General features: G+C 36.7%; 1 protein-coding gene across 10 annotated transcripts in view; it reads right to left on the bottom strand.

Moving 5' to 3' along the window:
- EVI5 (ecotropic viral integration site 5) overlaps positions 1-20,795 on the bottom strand; it is a 74,272-nt gene that overhangs the window by 11,888 nt on the left and 41,589 nt on the right. For all 10 annotated transcript variants that reach the window (XM_041483091.1, XM_041483095.1, XM_041483098.1 and 7 more), the window contains 3 exons: positions 20,519-20,665; positions 17,674-17,769; positions 6,830-6,925 (listed from right to left, as the gene is read on the bottom strand). In XM_041483091.1, coding sequence (XP_041339025.1) covers positions 6,830-6,925; positions 17,674-17,769; positions 20,519-20,665 — 339 coding nt within the window. The remainder of the gene's footprint in view (positions 1-6,829; positions 6,926-17,673; positions 17,770-20,518; positions 20,666-20,795) is intronic.

The following is a 20,795-nucleotide window of genomic DNA, read 5'->3' as shown; positions in this document are numbered from 1 at the left end:
TATTTGGGTATTAATAGCGTGGTCCATATAGATGAAATTTGTTTTAATCCTTCACACTGATGGGATCCAAGTTCACTTTCCCATCTCCAGTTTAGTTTCAGCAGTGAAAGCCTAGAAACCTAATGCAACTTGCAAAATGTATCCTTAATTCAGCCATATAACCAATTACTCTGTTGGTCACAACTTATACATTATTTATCCTCAAAGTCATTACTTAAAGTGTCTTGAATTTTATTTACACAAGCAAAATCTTTTAAAAGCATAGTATTTAATCTCCAACTTTTATATCTCTTTTCATTAAGCCAATCTTAAAATGTTAGCTCACCAGGAGCACGATTAGACCAAGAGATAACACCTGTATCAGAATCTTACTGACTGCATTAGGTTCTTAAGCCATAATATCAGATCCATTCCTAGATAAACTATACCTATGTGGAAATGGAAGAGTAGTAAACTACTCTCACTCACTACTTCTTCGATGAGCCATCAAGTTTTCAGATACTGAAATGGGAAATATCTTTAAAGACACCCCATTTTCTGCACTGTCAATATGCAAGAATTTAATCCCTGGAATTTCACTTAAAGGTACTATTATAAAGTTTTCTAAATGCCTGAAAATTATTTTGGCAGAATAGTAATGCTCCAGTTATTTGTCATCTTGTTCTTATTTGCCATCTTGTTCTTTTGCATCAGCCATGCTGAGACCATTAACTGGACAAGTTGCAGTTTCTAAATGTTGGACTGTGTGTCACACTAACACCAGAATTTTGGTTTTCATTCAAATATCAAACACACCTGCATAAGATTTGCACATCCTCCTTGCTTCGTCTCAAAATATTGTAACTAATTATTTGTCAAGAGGATATCTCATTAGAAAGAAACAGCTAGGAGAAAACTCTGTATTCTCCCTCTGAAATTGGTCAATAGCAGATGCACACACCAAAAAAAAAAAAAAAAAAAAAGGACAAAAATTGTAGTGGTACTTTCATAATATTCTTCCTAAACGCCAGCAATCATCTCTCTAAATTCATGGTGGGTGGAATAGTCCATGCAGATGCACAGATGCCATAGTAAAACTGAAAGATGGGCTATCTTCAACATCCACATTCCTTCTTTCTAAGGAAAAGATGTCTGAAATAAAGGAAGTGCTGTACATTCTGTATGTTGCTGTTGCCTTCATAAAGCTGGCCTCTAACACAGACAGCCAATACACATCCACAATCCCAAATGGTAGAGGCTACTTGCTTTTGTACAAGCAACACATTAGGCAGAATTCAGCTTTTAATATGAAAACTGTCATAAGATTAAACCAAATCTACGTTTGAAATACTATAGTACATAAAGATAAAAACCTGAAATTTTACAGCAAAACAAACCCATACAAGGATTCCAAGAGCAACAAAAATCACCTAACAGTGCGACAGAAGCAAACTTTGTAAAATTTCATGTGAAACAAGCACTTCAGTCCTAAATCACAAAGTCTGAAAGACTGGAAACCACTTGCTTTTGTCTCCAAAGGTGTCTTGTGGTCTGCCAGTGTAGTTTGTGGGTAAGCACATCAATTCTAATCTTTTGTACCACCCCTGTAATCTAGGTATCACATACAAGCCTTGCAACATCCAACAGGAAGCAGAAGCAGCTGCTGGATAATATATATACCGTGACTGCACATACAGAGAGGCAGTGCATGAAATGCAGAACTTCAGCAGTTTATAAATCATTTAATTCCATTCAGTTTGAATTAAAAGGAAAAGGTGGGAAACTACAAACAACATCCTCCTTGTTTCTCCAGAATATGATTTGTGTTTAAAAGAATAACAGCTTGTTCAATAGTCATAGTTTTTCTTAAGTCTTCAAATTTACTTAATGGAAACTTGTAACAGGCCAAACTTCCAATGTATTCATTTCCACATAGCTTTTCATTTAACAGCTTTACTTCAGGACTACCTACTTAGTGATCTATTCTCTTGATCAGTAAAAATGTTTCATACAAGTTGCTTTCACATAACATTGCTGTATCTAACCAAGGCAACTTCTGTGAAATACTAGCAATCCTGGTGCAGCCTGGAAGTATCTAAGCACAGGACAACCTTAAAGGGTCTGTGTGCTCAGGTCATTTATGTTACATCAGTTAAAGCACGTGAACTGGGCGGTCAAGTGACAGAATAGACTGATCACTAGACCTTATTTCTCCTGTGCCAAACATAGGGCAGACAAGCTTCTGTACTTACTGACAAGAGTAACAACAGCTGCTTCACTGAAGCTGCAGCCTATTGGTACTGCACAATGAGAAAGCATTTTAAGTTAAAATCTTGTTAAGCTAGAAGTCAAGAATGCTGCAGAAATACCTTTAAGAATGGGAGTGAAAAGGAAAAAGAAGGAAAATGCTTGCTGGAAAGACTTAAATTAATGAAAAGAAGAAATGGCAACTGAGGCAGAGTGTCTAAGGCTGGTACAAATTGAAAGCTCTCAAAGAAGTTTACATCATGACATCATGTTTGTGATGATCCTCAACATTTCAGGTTTTCACAATAGTTTCAGCCTTCAACAATAAAGTCATAAGTCACAACCACCTAACAACTTTGTGCCAAATAAATCACAAACTCAGCCAATAAAGAGGAAAGGAAGTACAGCACTTAATATACATGACTGATCATGGGATTAGCTACTGGCTAACTAGAAATACTTCAATCCGAGTGTCCTTTCATTATGCATCAGCTGTTCTTTGGATACTGATAGGTTGTGTAAAAGATTACAGGACAGCTGTCAGTAACTTTCTAGCAAATGAGTATAAAAACAGATATGTTTACTAAAATTCAAAACACAAATAAGTAATAATTGACCTACATGTATTTGATTTCTGAGTGGAGTTATGGTTGCACTGAGGAATTCAAGAATGAATTCACTATTTTACATAACATTACAAATTATACTTAATATTTATATTCTAACCCATATTCGGTTGTTCAAATCAGTGTAAAGAAAGAGGTGCATGTAAATAGACTTAAGACAATCTGCACAGAACCACAGAATTGTAAAGGTTGGAAAAGGCCTCTACAGAGTCCAACCATTAACCTAACACTGCAGTGTTCATCAGTAAAGCAGAAGTTTACAGAAGTATAGAGCCTAGTAGAGCAGAAGTTGACAACTTCTGGTTGTAATGTTCTCAAAGCTCCAAATTTTGTCTGTTCTTCTGAAGTGTTTATCAACTACAGGTTTAAGACTTACTCTGAAGTAGTTAATATTCAACCCAGCTTACCATGCTACAGAAATCCTCTGGTTAGGTATAAAAGAAATCAGGCAGACAGCTTGTTAGAACAAGCCAAAAATCCAATAGTTCCATTTATAGTTATTTTACAGTGCTTGAATGGTAAGAAAAAAAGGCATCTTTTTCTATTTAATTACCATATACATTTAATACCAGTGGGGCTCCTCAGTTCAGTTTTGGGTGCCATACTGCTGATTTCCAGTATGTGCAGTTTTATTCAGTAACAGGAACACAACTTGAATTTACTACAAATAAGTCTTCTAATAACATTATTTGAAGACTGACTGTAGCATTACTATTCCTAGGTGAGTAATAAAAGCAGCTGAAATTTATCCTTTTGGCTGCAAGCTGCATTATTCTTAAGAAGCATGCAAAATTTTGAGCTCAGCAAAAGATGACCAAAATTAATTTTATTTTTCAGAAGTTTTGTTTATACTTACAAAAACTTCCAAACAATTGCACTTTGTAGTCTGAATCCATTGGTTCATTTAATTTGATTGATGCATTTGTTACAGCATGCAGACTTCCAACACATAGCTGATTTAGGCTATCACATTGGAACGAGTGAGAGAAATATCTGAATACTAAGGGCCAAACTTTTCTCACCCTGAAAGTCACGAGATGGTACAGCAGCAGCTTGTTGCACCTCTACCACAGCAAACTCCCAACCCCAGCCCACCTTTTAGTGAAGAATTCACCTTTAGACACTGCTCAGTAACAGTGACTCTCTGCTGTCCTTACTGGTGTTCCTCACTGATACTCTAGATTTCCCTGTGCCTGGCTATTAGCCTGCCTTGCAAACACTGATGGAACAGTAGACCTTTCACAAGAATTCTGCAACTAGGATGGATCATGCTGTTGCCACAACTTGGTATCATTGCCACCTGATGGACGATATCAGAGAATTGAATTCAAGTATATAGCTCCTCCAGGCTCCACTGACACAGACACATTTACATTCATACTGCTGGCCAAAGGCCAGAAGATGGACTTAGTCAGCAGTTACTTGTATTCAATGCAAGATTTGGTCACAATTTTGTTCCATTCTTCAGATGGAGAACCTGCAACTTTTCTGGTGTAAAAATCTGTAAAAATGCAGTGCTGGAGAGGCAAAAGAAAGTTAAATAAGCACAATCAACATTGATGGCCATGCCAAGACATTTCAACTTGTTTAACACATATCCATCCCACCCTTACCTTAAATTAAAAGTTTTGCTTTAATTAACATTTCCATTTATGTGCAGTTTAAAGTTACACAATTACAATGTATTAGAAGGTAACCATACAGTCACCAAGAGCTCTGTTCCTTTTCCAGTGCCTTTTACATGCTAACCAGCTGGGAGATTGTGGTCAGCATGTCACATACACCATCACCCTATCTTCAGGAAGATGCATTTGCAAATGTGTAACGTTTCTTTTAGCTTTTGCAGAAGTAGAATCAGAAAGCAGCTAGCCAAAAAACAAAGAACATGGCCATTAATGGATGTATGCATGAAGACACTTCAGCGCAGATTTAAGGAAGTTGTTTATTTAACTGGCACTGACTGAATTAAACTTCTAACATTTAGCAGATGAGAGCAAACATTTTTGCATCTTCCTGTTGCCATTTTCTTCAGATTTTGCTTTTTTGAGGAAACACTGCTTTCCCTCTTAAGATTTTATTTAAAAACTAGACAAATAAATAGGCAACAGTAAGGGGGAAAGGGAAAAATAAGTCGTTAGTAAACACAGACTTCCAGGCCTGAATACAGTCTGTGTAAAGAAGCATGCAGAATGCTGCCAAGGTAGCACACGTCTATTACATACAGAGTTTCATAAAATCATAGAATGATTAGTCAGAAAAGATCTGTAAAATCATCAAGTCAAGCCATTTCTTCTTATTGTTCCTATATATCCTAGAATAATTTCCTTCCTATAGTGTTTACCTAGCTTGGGAATTAAAAATTTAGCCACCACAAAGCACATATCTGAAAGAGGAATGCTCTTCTACATGGAATTACTCAAACTCTGCTATTGTTGAAATGCATGCTCTTCGCAGCATTTCCTTTCTGCCAAATTGAAATGCTGATAAAGATTTGACTAGAATGAACTGTTTAGGAAATCACTGGTATTACTTAGAGTTATCATTATTCTGTGAGCTTATGAACATCTTATCTTCTTTCCAACCTGTTCACATTAACTTATACACATTAAAGATGTACGATATTGCCTGCCTTCATGACAATTCAGTTGCTCAGCCAGGCACATAACAGATGATTGTACAGAGAAAATTATGCAACAGCTTTCCAAGAGAAATTCTACTTTTCCCCCAAAGCAGTGTTTCTTACCTTTTAAACCTACAGTGAGCAGAGGAAAAAGTCAGTACAGTGCCTTATTTTGTTCATAATGCAAAAATACACTAAATATCTGGCTTTCTGGGAATTCTTCAAGCAAGCAACAAAGAAAACTAATTAGAGTGCTTTAATGGAGAAAGCCAGGTTATTGATTTTTAAATCTGTTTTTAAGTGAGCTTAATGATTGGTAAAGGTGCTGGACTGATGACCCTAGAGACTATCCTCCATCTATAGCATAGTGATCTATAGCATAGACAACATTCCAAGATCCTCAACTGTGTTATAAGTCTCAAGGATTGATCCTAAAAGCTTGGATCTACTCAGATTGTTATGAAAACACTATCTACACTTAAAGAAAGGATGTGTTTATTTAATAAAAGCAAAAAGGCAACAAACAATTAGGTTGAATTGCTTTTCAATTCTGTGGTTTTAAGCAACACTCTCAGAGCTGTGTATGAAAAGGCTAGAAAGAGACTCTACTGCAAAGATGACCAGGCATTTTGCACATGTGGAGTATTAGGTAAAGACATTTCTTCACAATGCAGCATAAACTGAAATGAGCCAGTGAGCACAGGAGTTACATAAGCCATTTCGGTTTCAAGCCCTTCTGATCTTTTTAACTAACAGAAAGTTACTACAACTATCAGAGCAAGGAAGTTTGAAGACAGAAATTTCATAGATTGAAGGTTTTGGCAGTTTAAAACTTAAAAATCTGTTAACTGATATTAAGCAAGCATCCTTTTTTTTTTTTTTTTAAGCAATCTCAGTATACTACCACATAAAATTCATCCTCGAAACAGCAAGACCCAGAAAATTTGCACATGAATTCTTCTACTTACACAAGTGAGGTTTAGTTTCAAACTATAGTGGCCTTAACAGTTGTAGCAAATAAAGACATCAAGGGGCTTATTTTCATATATGCAGTTCCAAATGGAGTAAATGCAACACGAATATGATCAACTAATGAAATTAAGGAAAAAGCCAAGATGGAACATAAATGCCAATCACATTTAATGTCAAATTACAAAAGTAATCAGTATTTTATTCTCTTACATTCCAAGATAAAGGCAAGATTCATGTATAAGAGTTTTATTGCATTCATTTAAAATAATGTAGTTCAGCAAAAACAGGCACTGAAGATGTAATAAGTATTAAATAAGCAAAACCTGCCACAGGTGAAAGGACAAAAGGTACAAGTGATCAGGGACTGCAGTATAATATCACTCACCTCATGATGCAGCTCAGCTATCTGATCTTTCAGTTCTCTGATGTACTGGTTAGAATCAGATTTATTAAGCTGCCCTTGAATTTTTCCTTCTTCTTTCTGTTTTGGTTAAAAAAAGGAATCATATTCAAATTATTCAAAGATCTACTATATTCAAAATCTTATTTTAACTGTCTGCATATTTTTGTCACGAACAGAGGCCATCCCCAGATATCACCCAGCACTTTCATTTGGTTGAAGTTACAGCAGGTATCTAGAGGTGACAGTGGCTCAGACCAAGGTAACTCTCTTAATAGTACAAGGCAGGATTTTATGGATGAGCACAAAGAAGTAACAGCTTCACAGGTGGAATCCACATCCTACGTACATCAAAATACATTTGAGTAAACCACTCCTACAGAACACTGTCAATACATGGAACACAATGTATTTTATTTTCACTAATGTAAAATTCACATTTAGCAATAAGACATTTTCTTTTGTCTCCAGTTAAACAATTCTTTCCTTGCATTGTGGGACACGCACTGGGAAACACTACATATTTCAAGCTTTTGTCCTGTAAGAAGAATTGTAACACCCAAAATATTGTGGTATTTGTCATGTAGGAGTTCCAGATAGTATAAATGAATGTCCCCTAATACCAATGCTTCAAGAGGTATACAGAAGAACTGGCAAATAAAAAACAAAATAAAACAAACAAAACAATAGATTAAGATGAATATGACATTTCCCTAATTTGGCAATCAAATGCAGCTCCTATATTTCAGAATGCTTGAAAAGGTTTCACTTGCACTGAATGCCTGCAGCACTGGTTTCCATCTTGTCCCTAAAGGGAATCCTAATGTGACTGAACCAAACTTGGCAGATCTGAGATAAATAATCACCCTGATGAGGAATGCACTCCATGTCTTCTACTTGCTACTAATAAAATGCAGAACAGCTCTGCTCTTGCCTTTTTCTATCTAAGTAATTTGTGAAGCAGCCACCAGCTCTAGAGAGTGCAAGCATCTTGGTTTTATAAAATTCTTTACCTTGACTGTAAATCACATACAAGCAATGTATTACAGAAATAAAAACATAATGGGAATATCTTGTTTTTCTACCTATAGCTCATTTTGCTGAAATTTTAATTACACTCAAAGAAAGCAAATTTACTACAACAGCCAAATTGATAGTCATTAGCAAAGAGAGGTTAAACACCTTTTAGAATGAAAAGTGTTAACTATTCATCAAAGTACAAGACAAAAAGCTTTAATGGAGAGGTTTCTTTAAAATATCTCTCTGAAATATAAACCCCAGGACAAAACTATGAGGAGAGATAACATGCTACCTTCCAAATCCTTTTTGCTGGGTGAAGAGAAATATCTAGAACACTGTCAGTATTGGCAATATCGAAGCAATATCTCTTTTTTTCAGGCTTTGTTTTTCTTGCAGTGAGGTATGCATTACAAAATTACTCAAAAAATAATTTTTTTGAAGCAGTAACATTTAGCAGGTTGGGTTTGGCACACAAATAGCTGGAAGCTGTTCGCATATATCATATGGGAATTCCACACTTCCATTACATTTAAGTGGTGTTATGGTTACTTTTTATTCTAAGAATAACATTGTAAAGACAATGCAGATATTACAGAATAACTATGCCTATTTGCTCATGGAAGAACTGTAGCTACAGTCAGTTAGAGCTGAATGGAAGGCATAAGCTTGGCTTGCAAGATGCCCATTATTACTGCAAGACAAGTAAGTTTCAGTTTTCCTTTCAGAACTACAGATTTTGTAGAGCTAGCAATTCATCAAAAAAAAAAAAAAAAAAAAAAAAAGTAACCCTGCAATGGCATTTTCTACAAACATACTTTTTAAAAGGTCATGCTGTAACTTCCTCTTGCAACATTCAAAATGCAAGTGATCAGAAGCTGATCCTTTCAACTTGCTGGAAAAAAATGATCTTCCTAGTTAAATAATCCCATGTTCTGTGGGCTACCAAGTCTGTCTACAGTGGATAAATTGGAAGAATAACATAGAAAAAAAATTACGACAAGATATCAGAGTCTTCTTTACAGCTGCTGCTCATCCCTGACCAACAGAAAAGTATAGTCTACTAAGTTGACCATGCCATTGTCTTTTAAAGATTCTTCTGCAAGTGTGGTAGCAAACCACTGGAAAACATGCAGGAGTCAGACACCACAGCATTAAAATATATTTTAATTTCTATCAAAACAATCTAATTTAGAGAATAAATAATAAGTAGACAGCTGAAAGCTTACCTACATATCTAATGAACAAAAAAGTTTTATCTGTCACATTATGATTTTTAAGTTACCCAATATTCTTTAATACTGTGAAATGAGTCTGATATTTCTCATCAATACATACATTTTTATACAAGTACAAACTATTATTATGATCTTCTAAATTGTTTCACCTTCCAGTGACATGTCATGTTAGAACATAATCTGAACTTCATGCAAATAATTCCCACCTTCCGATGAGCATTCATTAATCAAAGGCAAATTTGAATGTGAGGAACTTAAATTTGGTAGTAATATCCTTTAACAGTAGTTTTTCATTAGGAGAACTTGACACCATCACCCCTCAGCTTCCTTTTCTCCAAACTAAATTAAGTCCAAAATCCTTAGCCACTCCTCACAGGACTTTCTTTTCATCCCTTTCACCAGCCTTATTACCCTCTGCACACATTCAAGGACCTTCACATCCTTCTGAAATAGTGGAGCCCAGGACTGCACACAGTAGTCAAGGTGAAGCCATACTACCAGTTACTACAGTTGCACTGACATAAGAAAAATCAAATTGCTTTCATGCAGCTTAATTTTATTTAATGCTTCCTATTGTGGCATTTACTTTAGTAGGAACTGGACATTTAACTCTGCATTACTTGTATCCTGTGCTTGAATGGTTTTGGACTACTGTGCTTGAGCAGCTCTGTACTTCTGAGGAAAGCACTCAAATCAACAGTATGGGTTCAAAACTGAATGTTAAGACTCCACTTACAATTTAGAAGTCTTTAAGGTATGAATGCCACACCTTTTTAAAGAGAATAGTAATCTCCATGTTAAATTTTTTTATCTCTAGAGTCATTCACATAGGATGTAGGTTGCTGGCTCGGTTTTTGGTGGTTGAGAGTGAGGGGGAGCACTATTATAACAAATCTGTGATATTCGGAGAAGAAGTCACAACACAAAAGCTAGCTGGTTGCTAGGCAAATCATATTAATTTAACATTTAAAATTAATATACAGAGAAAAAAATCAGAGAACATATAAATAAGCAAAGTGTGGGTATTATCAGAATTGCAAAATACTGAAAGCTGACCAATTCTAGAATGTAGGAATTTGTTTAAAACATCCTGCAGTCACATGTGAATGACTCTCTACACCCACATCCCTTGCATACTGCATCTGTGTATTGGCACCACTGCAGTGCCTACCTCCTCTTCCCAGAAGGATTTTTAGAAAAGCAATGCCAATTGGTGTTACACTGTAATTAAAGATGCATCATCCTGATTTCACTGCTTTTCAAGATTTTTAACTGCTCCTTTTTAGTCTCTTCTGACAGACCAACTCCAACAGCACCACAAGGGTTAGAAATCTGTATCAGGGTAACAAACACTCTCGTGGCAGCTATCACCTCTACCCTAGGGAGAGGTGCTTGTAGCAGTGTACTCAGCCAATACACAATCCAAGCCCCTGCCCCAGAGGTTGTGTATATAGTGGGAGTAGCACGGGCAGCAAAGCAGGAAATGAACTCTATAGATCAAAAAAAACCTGCTGCTGAAACAGAACTCACTTAGGCCCCTTCACAGTTTTGGAAGCTCTCACCTCTCTCATCCTGCTGTGAAGTAGTAGAGTGACTGTACTTGGGTGCATACTAAGAGTTACACTCAAGAGCTCTTGAGAAGAAAAATCTTCACTCCAAAAATTTTCTCCTTAAAATGAGAAAATATTCTGCCCACCAAAGTTTATCAGCTGAGAACCATGGTTTTCATATCACACTTAAATCCTCTTTTGTCTGGCTTTCTAGGAAAAAAGCATCTTGCAAAGAAGCAACAGCTAGTCTCAAAAAGCCACCTGATGCTGAGAACTCCTGAACACGTGGAGACCTTTCAAACTCATTTAGCATCAGGCCAGGATGTATAGCTGGCAACACGAGTGCAGGGACAGACTGCTTAAAAAAAAAAAAAAAGTTGATTTAAAATATCTGAAACCATTACTGTATAATGGCCTCCCAAAATCAAGTTTAGTACTCATAATAAAAAAGGGTTTATACAACGAATAAATAAATCACCAGAAAGCACCTGAAAAACACTGGAGGCCTTAAGCCAGCTTTTGCTGTTTGATCAAAGTTTAAGATACAGAAGATCAGTGTAATCAAATTCCAGCTGCAGGTGTTTCATCCCAAGAAGAGTGCAACTTTTCTAAAACACTCAATTAGCACATCAGATAGGAAAGGAAATATACATACAAATAAAATAAGCTGTTTTAAATAATAAGAAAACATCTAGGGTTGTTTTCATTTTAATAACTGTGAACTTAAAAACACAGGAAAAGAAAAGTTTACAAGGCAGTCAAACTCCAGGCACACTAGACAACTGTCTGTTTGTCAGATAACATCTCTACTAAAAATCACTGGAAGACAGGATGTCTCCCTAACACCCTTAATTTGATCTTTTCTGACTTAGAAATATTTACTTGGTAACAACTTGTCTCTTTTCAGGAGAGGCTTTAAAACTCTTACTTCATGGCAAAAGACACCGCATTAAAAATGTAAATGAAGTATATTCAGAAGGGTAGATGTGGTAACTAGTGTCCTTTCAGTGACTTTACAGTGACTCATTCTAGACTTTCAAAAAACACATCACTAACATCACACACCACTATTGATAAGAGTAAAAAAAGGGTTTCCTGTAACTTGAAAAGATGGAAACAATTTCTTTACTGAACAGTCAGTACTTGGAAAAGTTATTAAACAGAGGTCATAGAAAGGCTTCATTCTAAAGAAATAGTGCTAAGAGTTTAAGCTGTGGGGAGATTACTAGCACAATCATGGATTTCCTTTACAGTTTTCTCAAAGCTGCTTTGACCAGGTTAGAGATAGGGTAAATGTGACAAAATTCTCTGAATCTGCCAGGAAACACAGCAGGAAGAAGTGATGTTGCTGTCTGTCCAGATCAACCTAACAAAAAGAAGAATTAATTCTTATGGATATTTTTTACTTTAAGATTACTCAGATGTAAAACTAGTTTTTCATTTTACAAGTATTCTCTATCCTGTCCAACTCATGGATAATTGTAAGAGAATACTACATGTTGCCAGCCTGCATAGAAAGGGAGGGAAAGAAATTAAGCTGCCAAGCAGGGGCTACAGCTGCCCCACTTTGCTTCCTCAACCTGCCTACGCTTCCACTGGTCTACTGCTCCTCACCCTAGGCAGCTGAGTGACTGCAGCTTGTAACTGATGCAACCTTGCCTGAATTTTTCTATTCTTCTTTCAATTACTGTAGGGAAAAACTTAAAAAAACAAAACCAAAACAACATCAATGGACCAACGGGACTGCCCATATGCAACCAGAAGGAACACTTGCTAATTATTAGGCCAGAAATATTTCCTTGCTGCAGTTTGAAGCTCCCAGTGCAGCTGAATGAAAACAAGAAACACTATCTTCCTGAGGAAGCAAACCTAAAGCTTTGGCTCTTTTAATTTTACGAAAGGATGAAACATAGAGGATCACACTGCATGCAACCTGACCAGGACAAGCTAAGCTGCACCTTGAATATTGTGTTCAGTTTTGGGACCCTCACAAGATAGACACTGAGGTGCGGGAGCATGTCCATAGAAGGGTGAGAGAGCTGGTTTGGAGCCTAAGGCCTACGAGCAGCAGCTGAGGGAGCTGGGGGTTATAGCACGGTATGGATCAGTCTCTTCTCCCAGGTAGCAAGTGAAATGACATAAGGAAGTGGCCTCAAGTTGCCTCAGGTGAGAGTTAGATGGAATATCAGGAAAAATTTCTTTATGGAAAGGGCTGTCAAACATTGGAACAGGCTGCCCAAAGAAGTGGTTGAGTCACCATCCCTGGAGGCATTAAAAGACATGTAGATGTGTCACTTAGGATCATGGTTTAGCAGTGGACTTTACAATGCTGGGTTAACAGTTGGACTCCATGATCTTAAAGGTCTTTTCCAACCTAAATGATTGTATGATTCTATGTAAGCTTCTCCCCAGTGTGGAAATACAAAAAATAGCAGCCCAATCATCCAAAAGTCCATCCTTCATCTGTTAATAAATTGCTCAAATGTCCTGTTGAAAGCTCAGACACCTGCTAAATATGTCCAAGTCATTTTAGGGAAGGGATGCCATCCAGAGACACCTGAACAAGCTTTAGGAGTCGGCTCATGGGAACCTCATGAGGTTCAATATGGCTCAGTGGAAGGTGCAACACCTGGGTCAGGGCAAACCCCAGTATCAATAGAGGCTGGAGATGAATGAATCAAGAGCAGCCTCACCAAGAAGGACTTGCGGGTGCTGGTGGCAGAGAGACTGGACATGAACTGGTAATGTGCACTTGGAGCCCAGAATACCAAATGTGTCCTGGGCTGCATCAAAAGCAGTGTGGCCAGCAGCTCAAGGGAGGGGATTCTGCCCCTCTGCTCCACACTTGTGAGACCCCCACCCGGGGGCACCAGAACAACATAGACTCGGTATCATGAGTCCAGAGGAGGCCATGATGATGATCAGAGGGCTGGAGCACTTCTAGGAAGACAGGCTGAGAGGTGGGGCTGCTCAGCCTACAGAAGAGAAAGCTCCAGGGAGACCTTAGAGCCCTTTGAGGCTGGAGATGAATGAATCAAGAGCAGCCTCACCAAGAAGGACTTGCGGGTGCTGGTGGCAGAGAGACTGGACATGAACTGGTAATGTGCACTTGGAGCCCAGAATACCAAATGTGTCCTGGGCTGCATCAAAAGCAGTGTGGCCAGCAGCTCAAGGGAGGGGATTCTGCCCCTCTGCTCCACACTTGTGAGACCCCCACCCGGGGGCTGTGGGGTCCCCAGCACCAGAACAACATAGACTCGGTATCATGAGTCCAGAGGAGGCCATGATGATGATCAGAGGGCTGGAGCACTTCTAGGAAGACAGGCTGAGAGGTGGGGCTGCTCAGCCTACAGAAGAGAAAGCTCCAGTGAGACCTTAGAGCCCTTTCCTAAGGCAGCTACCAGAGAGCTGGAGAGGGAGTTTTGACAAGGGCATGTAGTCACAGGACTACAGGGAATGGCTTTAAACTTGTTTTAAAAATGGGTAGATCGAGAGTGGAAGAGTAGGAAGAAATTCTTTACTGTGAAGATGGTGAACAACCTAGTCTAGGGAAAGTGTCCTGTCCATGGCAGAGAGATTGGAAAAAGATCTTCAAGGTTCCTTGCAATCCAAGCCATTCTGTGATTCTATGTTTACCTCCCAAACATAAGCTCAACTGGCAAGTGAGAGAAAAATAAAGACATGATAGAGGAGTAAACAAATGCTGACAGAGTAAACCTTTGTTTCCACATAACAGGCTTATAACATCAGGGTTTTTCTTTGTCACTTCTGGGGCTTAGGTATGTGCAACATAAGTTAAACTTCTGTTACAGTTCAATTCCATGCTATTTTTGCATGGAAAGTCTAAAAAAAGACAGAATATCCATCATGTGTTGGACAACTCACTGCATTTCAATATACTTCATGTGTTGGACAACTCACTGCATTTCAATATACTTACACAAAAGTTTAAAAGCTCAGCATCATGAACTGAATGCTCAAACAAGACAAGGTGACATTTAGAATATATTAAGAAATAACTTCTTAACAACATAATAAGCTGACAACTTCTTGCAGAATTACATCTGTTATTGATAGTTCACTCTCCATCCCTGTCATTACTACTAACCAAAACTAAGAATGACCCAGAAACTGTGATTTAAATCTAGCATGTGTGTGTGTGTGACGTCAGATCAGTTCTTATGTGGGAGTAGTGATACTCTGCATTACAAATTTAACACTGTCTTGCACCTACACCTACATAAACTTTTAAAAGAAAAACTTGCAATTTAGGTTAATCGTTGCTATGGCCCATGGGGACCTGGCAATGAATCCCTTGAGCTTCTTAGAAAAGCACCACCCCCCTCAAAAAAAAAGGGAAGGTTATGTGGTAGGTTAACTTCCTCCCTTCATTTTTATCAGCTTTGAAACAGCATGACAAGCAGACTTATTTGTGATGCACTGTGCCTCTGTACTTAAACCCTGGTGCCTATGCTCCAAGACTGGCTAAATACATTTCTGGTATTAAATACTGCATTTCAAGTCATTAAGGCAAGTTCTGATTAAATGGGCCTCTATTCCCCACATCAGTTGACAGCAATTACAGCTGTCACCTGATTACAAGCTGAACAGAAGAGAGTGGGAGGCAGCTCTTTCTCCAGGGAGGAAGAAGTTATCTAGACTTTCAACCTCCTTTAAAATTTGCTTTTGTTTAAGCCCTATTATCAATTGCATGTTTTATGCTTGAAAAGCTTTGGGAATTCAGGATTTCCAGCTCCATTATTACATTTCTTTTGGTGCAGGTGTTCCAAAGGCTTTTGAGCATGAGTACCCAAAAAGGATCATAAGTTTTGATCTTAAGTTTTGTATTTGCTGGCAAAACACACTGGTGAAAAATATCTGCTTAGATTTAAAAAAAACCACAGACATGTATCACAGTTCAATAAAAGCAGTTCAAGTAATGTCTACAGTGTCAAAAATAAAAAAAAATTAACATTAGCAGAACTTAATTCTGCTAAATTGTTTGTTTTAAATACTTTAAAGTTCACACCTAAAATCTGTATTTCACAATTGAAAAAGTTATCTTTCCTGCTAGAGTAAGTTTGAGATGTTCACCAAAAACCTAAACAGCGCAAACTCATCAAATGAACGAGAACCTCAGCCACAAAATTACTTCATACTCCACACTGTATACAAAGAAAGCACAGCCACTCTCACTTTTGTGAAGAAAATTAAGAATTTTACTAAGATCAGACTCAAGAAATCATTAGCAATCTGAGAATACCATAAAGACTGGGACTTGAAATGCACTTTGGAAGGAAACAAAAAACCTAGAATAATAAAAACATAACTAAAAATTGCATTGTGCAAAGCAGTACTTGTGAAAAGGAATGAGAGATAATGTGGATAAACAACTGAACCTGAAAGAGTGCAATATTATGACAAAACAGGAACAGTGTGATCTTTGGATGTATTAGCTGGAGTTATAAAATAGATTACATTCCTGCAGTTCTTTCTGTCTCACAACAAGGTATTATAAAAATCCACATGCAATTCTGGGATCCTTAAGTTAAGTAGAAATATGGAAAGGGAATAGGAGAGAGCAATCAAATGATGGAGCATGGATGGTTTCATCAGTTAAACAACTGAAAAACAAGTCAGATATATTTACAGTAAAAAATGTAGACAATTTGAATTGCATAACTGCTATCAAAAAATTCCCAACTGATCATATGGGGATTCACCATTTCATAAGATACTGACTACATTTTGAGAGATGTGAATTTATCAAATAATGGAAGCAGGATGGCATTTGAAGTCTGTGCTAAAGTAAAAATAATGTAAAATGAGTACTCACTTCTCACCTACTAAATCACATTGTTTGAAGTAACCTTTAAACTTCCCCTCTCTTTTTTTAAAAGGTCAGTTTGAGCAGAAGATTGACTTTAACTCAGTTACTCTCGTGTTATCTTACTAGATGATAAATGATTCATATGCAATGCTTACCATACTTATCTAGGTATTTCTAATGTACAGATCACAGCATTATCTAAGCATTATATGATTTAAAGAAATGATTGCTTTAACTTTCAATGAGTTTAGTGCCTGCTGCACTACAGGAAATATAACAAATTCTTTATGAAAGCTCAATGAAATTTATTTGTACATTCCATATATGAAGAGATGAAAAAGATACAACTAGTTGAGAAATCATAGGGAAAAGGTGGCTTTGAAACAATATAATAAAATCATCACTTCAAAGGAAAGATTTCAGAGGGAAGAAACACAATAGTAACACCAGGTTGTAGATTGTAACTAGACTGTAACTTAGTAAAAATAACTAAGAAAACTTTTTCATCAGAATTCAGACAGGACAACAGTATATGATTATAGAGAGGTCAGACTACAGTAAGACATCATGATTTCCCAAAGCCAAGAGAATATAAAGCACAGCAATCACTGGTTTTCTCATTAAGGGAGCAGCAAGTTCATGGCATGGTGAAAGCTCCAAAAGGAACTGAAAGTGTAAGGAATAACACAGATGCCAGAGGATGCATCTTGAGATCCTACAGTGACGTGGTAGCAGTAAATATTTCTGGTTTCAAGATTTACATGAAGGGAGTAAGAGTTTTACAATAAATCCTTCAATACTGATCATAGCAGAAGAGTAAAAACAGAAAAAAAATGGTTGCTGGAACCAAAATTGTATGCATGTTTTTTTGGACAGAGAATGTTTTCAAGCTCATCTATTAATTGGTAAGAAGTACCAACTATGAGAAAAAAAACAAAACAGAAGTTAAAGAGTGTTGCCTTTAACATGGTATATGTACAGAAGAATTATTAAAAGCTTACAAGTAAGTGCCCAAGTTAGATTTAAGGCTTGGCTTGTAGAGGAAATCAGCAATACAGCATTATCCCACTTGGCAAAGCAGTGTCTTGTATTCACAGTAGGCTAATGAAGAAACACAGTAGGGGAAGAAAAAAACTCACAAAGTACAAAATCTAATCAGTATCAAGTTTCACATTTAATGCCATCACTTGTTACCTGGATTTCTAATTCAGCAATATGCTGCTGGAGTTCTGCCACAGCTGCAATGCGGTCTGCCTCACGGAGCCGTACTGCCATCACTTCTTCTTTACTCTGAAAGAAGTCAGAAATGGGAGCTAACTAGTACCAGCTTTAGCTGATTAAAGACTGCACTGCTTTTACTCAAAATCCTGCTCTGCAAACTACCACTATTCTAAAGAATTCAAATTTAATTTTAACCCATAGGAGGAGTATGTAATAATCTAAACTCTAAAGTATATTAATCTAAAAGAAAAATCTCTGCAGATTTGAAAACTTGCTGTTATCAGTTTCAAGGTCCAGAAAACAACCGTCTTGTTTTCCATAAATATTATACTGTAAATTAAGAAAAAGAATCAACATTATAAAATAAACCAGCTCATGCTTTAATTTTGGACTTATTATATATAGAGAAACAAAGCTACACAAGAGTTACTTATTTTATAATTTCCTTTGTCCTAAAAAATAAAAAAAATTAAATACAAAAGCAAATGTATTCTCAACCTCATTTAGTCCAGCTATCTTAGTCACAGTATATGACAAAGACATTTTAGAATAAAATACTAATGCACGTAACCTACAATTGGCCTACCACAGTAAGTTTAACCTACTAGTCTGTCTATAAATGATAGGTAATTTGAGTTTGAAAAAGAGAGAAAAAAATGTCCAGTTTCATGAGGCAAGTCCTCAAGACTTCAGAGCATAAAACAACATTATATTATCAGCAGCCTGATAATATAATGGTACAACCATGGAGAGAAAGAAGTGTTAAATAATTAGTGAGCAGTACGATCAGCTGAAGAGCAAACAGCTCTGGGAAGAGACAGATTAGGCTCAGGTACACCTACTTTTATAGCAGACTGGTGTAACTAAACTGTATCAACTGCAAAACAATCTGGAAAATTGGAACAAAAACAATCTGGAACAAAATCAGTTCCAGTACTTTGGTTATTTTAATGTGCTTCAAACAAACAGTACAGCTGAAATAAAATCAAACAAATCAAAGCTTATCCATAGTAGCTACTTCTAAACATGCTATTTGTTTGGTTTTGGTTCCTTTTTAAAATATTCCTGTAATGAGGTATATAATCTACAGGACCCAATTAACTGCATTTGTAATCAGTGGAGCCTATTTTAGAGAAATCTATCATGTGCTAGACAAAGTTTAGCCATTCTTGCTAAATTCTGTTACATGATTGCTCAAATGAAGCCAAACCGACAAGTCCACAGGATTGCAAGTATTTAACTGAAAGCTGAAGGAAAGACTGGCTTGGTTTGACTTTGGTATCAGAGATGAGTCAATAGTGCTGCTCTAGATGGCACTGATGCTTTATCTCTGAAACAGAGTGTGTTCTCAATAATTACCATAGATATGGTAGGAAAGACAAGATTGGGTGAGGGCACAAATCTTAAATTGTAAATTCTTTAGCACAACTGATTAGAAAGATCAGTGGTGAGTTTCAAGAAAAAAATTGAAATTGAGTCCTTGCTGTAGAAGCAGTAGTCAGATAAAAAGGGAAAAACATAACAATACACACCTGCGGCGAAAACAGTTGCCATGCAGCTGGTATGAGATGCAACTGGCTACAAAAAATTTAATTTCTGCTTAAGCATTTCAAGATAGCTTTTAAAAGAAAAATACAAACTCCTGAAATAACATACCAGTTTATTTGGAGTTGAAAATCCAAATATATACTTTTTGAGACAGTAGAAATATTGCTACCTAGCCAAGACAAAAATAAAACTAGAGCATGAATTCAAACAACTTGAAAAAACAGAAAAAAAAAAAAATCCAACATCAGTTAATAGAAATCAGGAATAACTGTTGTTGTTTTTTATATATAATCAAATACTACTTGCCAAACATCTTACAGTGTAAATTTTAACCTTTTTTTCTATTAGCTACAAAACAAGTTTCAGGATCTAATGTTAGTGTATGTCAGTGAAGATACTTCATTGGCTATTCCCCATAGCTACTTTCAGAATTTCACAGAATCTCTAAAGAGTATGACTGGTGCTCTGTCTGTTGCTGTCACACTTTTCTCTAGCCCATGCTAGAGCATTGTTCTATAAATGTATTATCCCATTGAGAATACCTATGTGTACTAACTCATTAATCAGGTTAAAGACATTGCTTTTTACATAGTCAACATAAAACCAGAATATTGACTACACAGTTTCAATCCTCGATCTCTTAAAGATTAATGAGCACCTTCAGCATCAAAAACTAATCAAACCAAGTTATGGTTATATGAAAAAGGCATCACCAAGATTATTATTATTTTTTTAAAAATCAATAAAATTAATCTCAGCATTAAAAAAATGGTATTTAGGAAACCAGAGGTTATGGCAAACAAGAAAACTAGTAGAAGAAATTTCTTCTAGTTGAGATTCAATATATTTTTTCCTAAAAGCTTGTGATGGAGTTTGAGGAGTCAGCAGAAGTTACTTCTTTGCTGCACTGTACATTCAAGTCCCACTAGAAACAAATGGAACCAGCAAGACAGTAAGAAAAATGAAAACCTGAAAGAGTCTGTTGCTGAGGAGTGTCTTTTTATATTACACACAGACACTTTTCTGAGTAGAACCATGCTCTAAAGTAAATGTTTATCTTCGTGGAACCACAAAGAAGCAGCTCTGTCAAAACCCCAAGTGGTTTTTGTGAGATAGTAAATTCAAAATGATATTGTCAAAATCAGTAAAAAGAATTTAGGTTTTATGATTTATGCTTCTCAGTTAAGACAAGATTTTATCCAATAACGGCAGACAAGACTAAAATGTGCATATATTAGCACACAAATATTATTTTCAGCATGTCGTTTACCTTGCATTCAATCTCTGCTTGTCTACGTTTTGCTTCATTCAACTGGGCCAGGAGTCCTTTGTTCTGTGCAGAAAGATACTGCACCTTCTCCTGTAGGTTGGTAACCTCTTGCTCTGCCCTTCGTAAGTGATTACTATTGATCTGATTCTGAAATTTATGACCAGAAAAAGGAAACAAAATACATGTTAAGGAGAGGATGTTAATCTAACTCTCTGAAGTCTGACAAAACAGACTTAGAGATGATTTAACATAAAAAACTTTTGATGAAAAAGTGTTC

This window comes from Pyrgilauda ruficollis, unplaced genomic scaffold (assembly GCF_017590135.1).
Source record: "Pyrgilauda ruficollis isolate IOZ18807 unplaced genomic scaffold, ASM1759013v1 scaffold6, whole genome shotgun sequence".
In the NCBI taxonomy this organism is placed as follows: Eukaryota; Metazoa; Chordata; class Aves; order Passeriformes; family Passeridae; genus Pyrgilauda; species Pyrgilauda ruficollis.
Note: the sequence above shows the minus strand (reverse complement) of the source record. Positions and strands in the feature narration are given on the sequence as shown.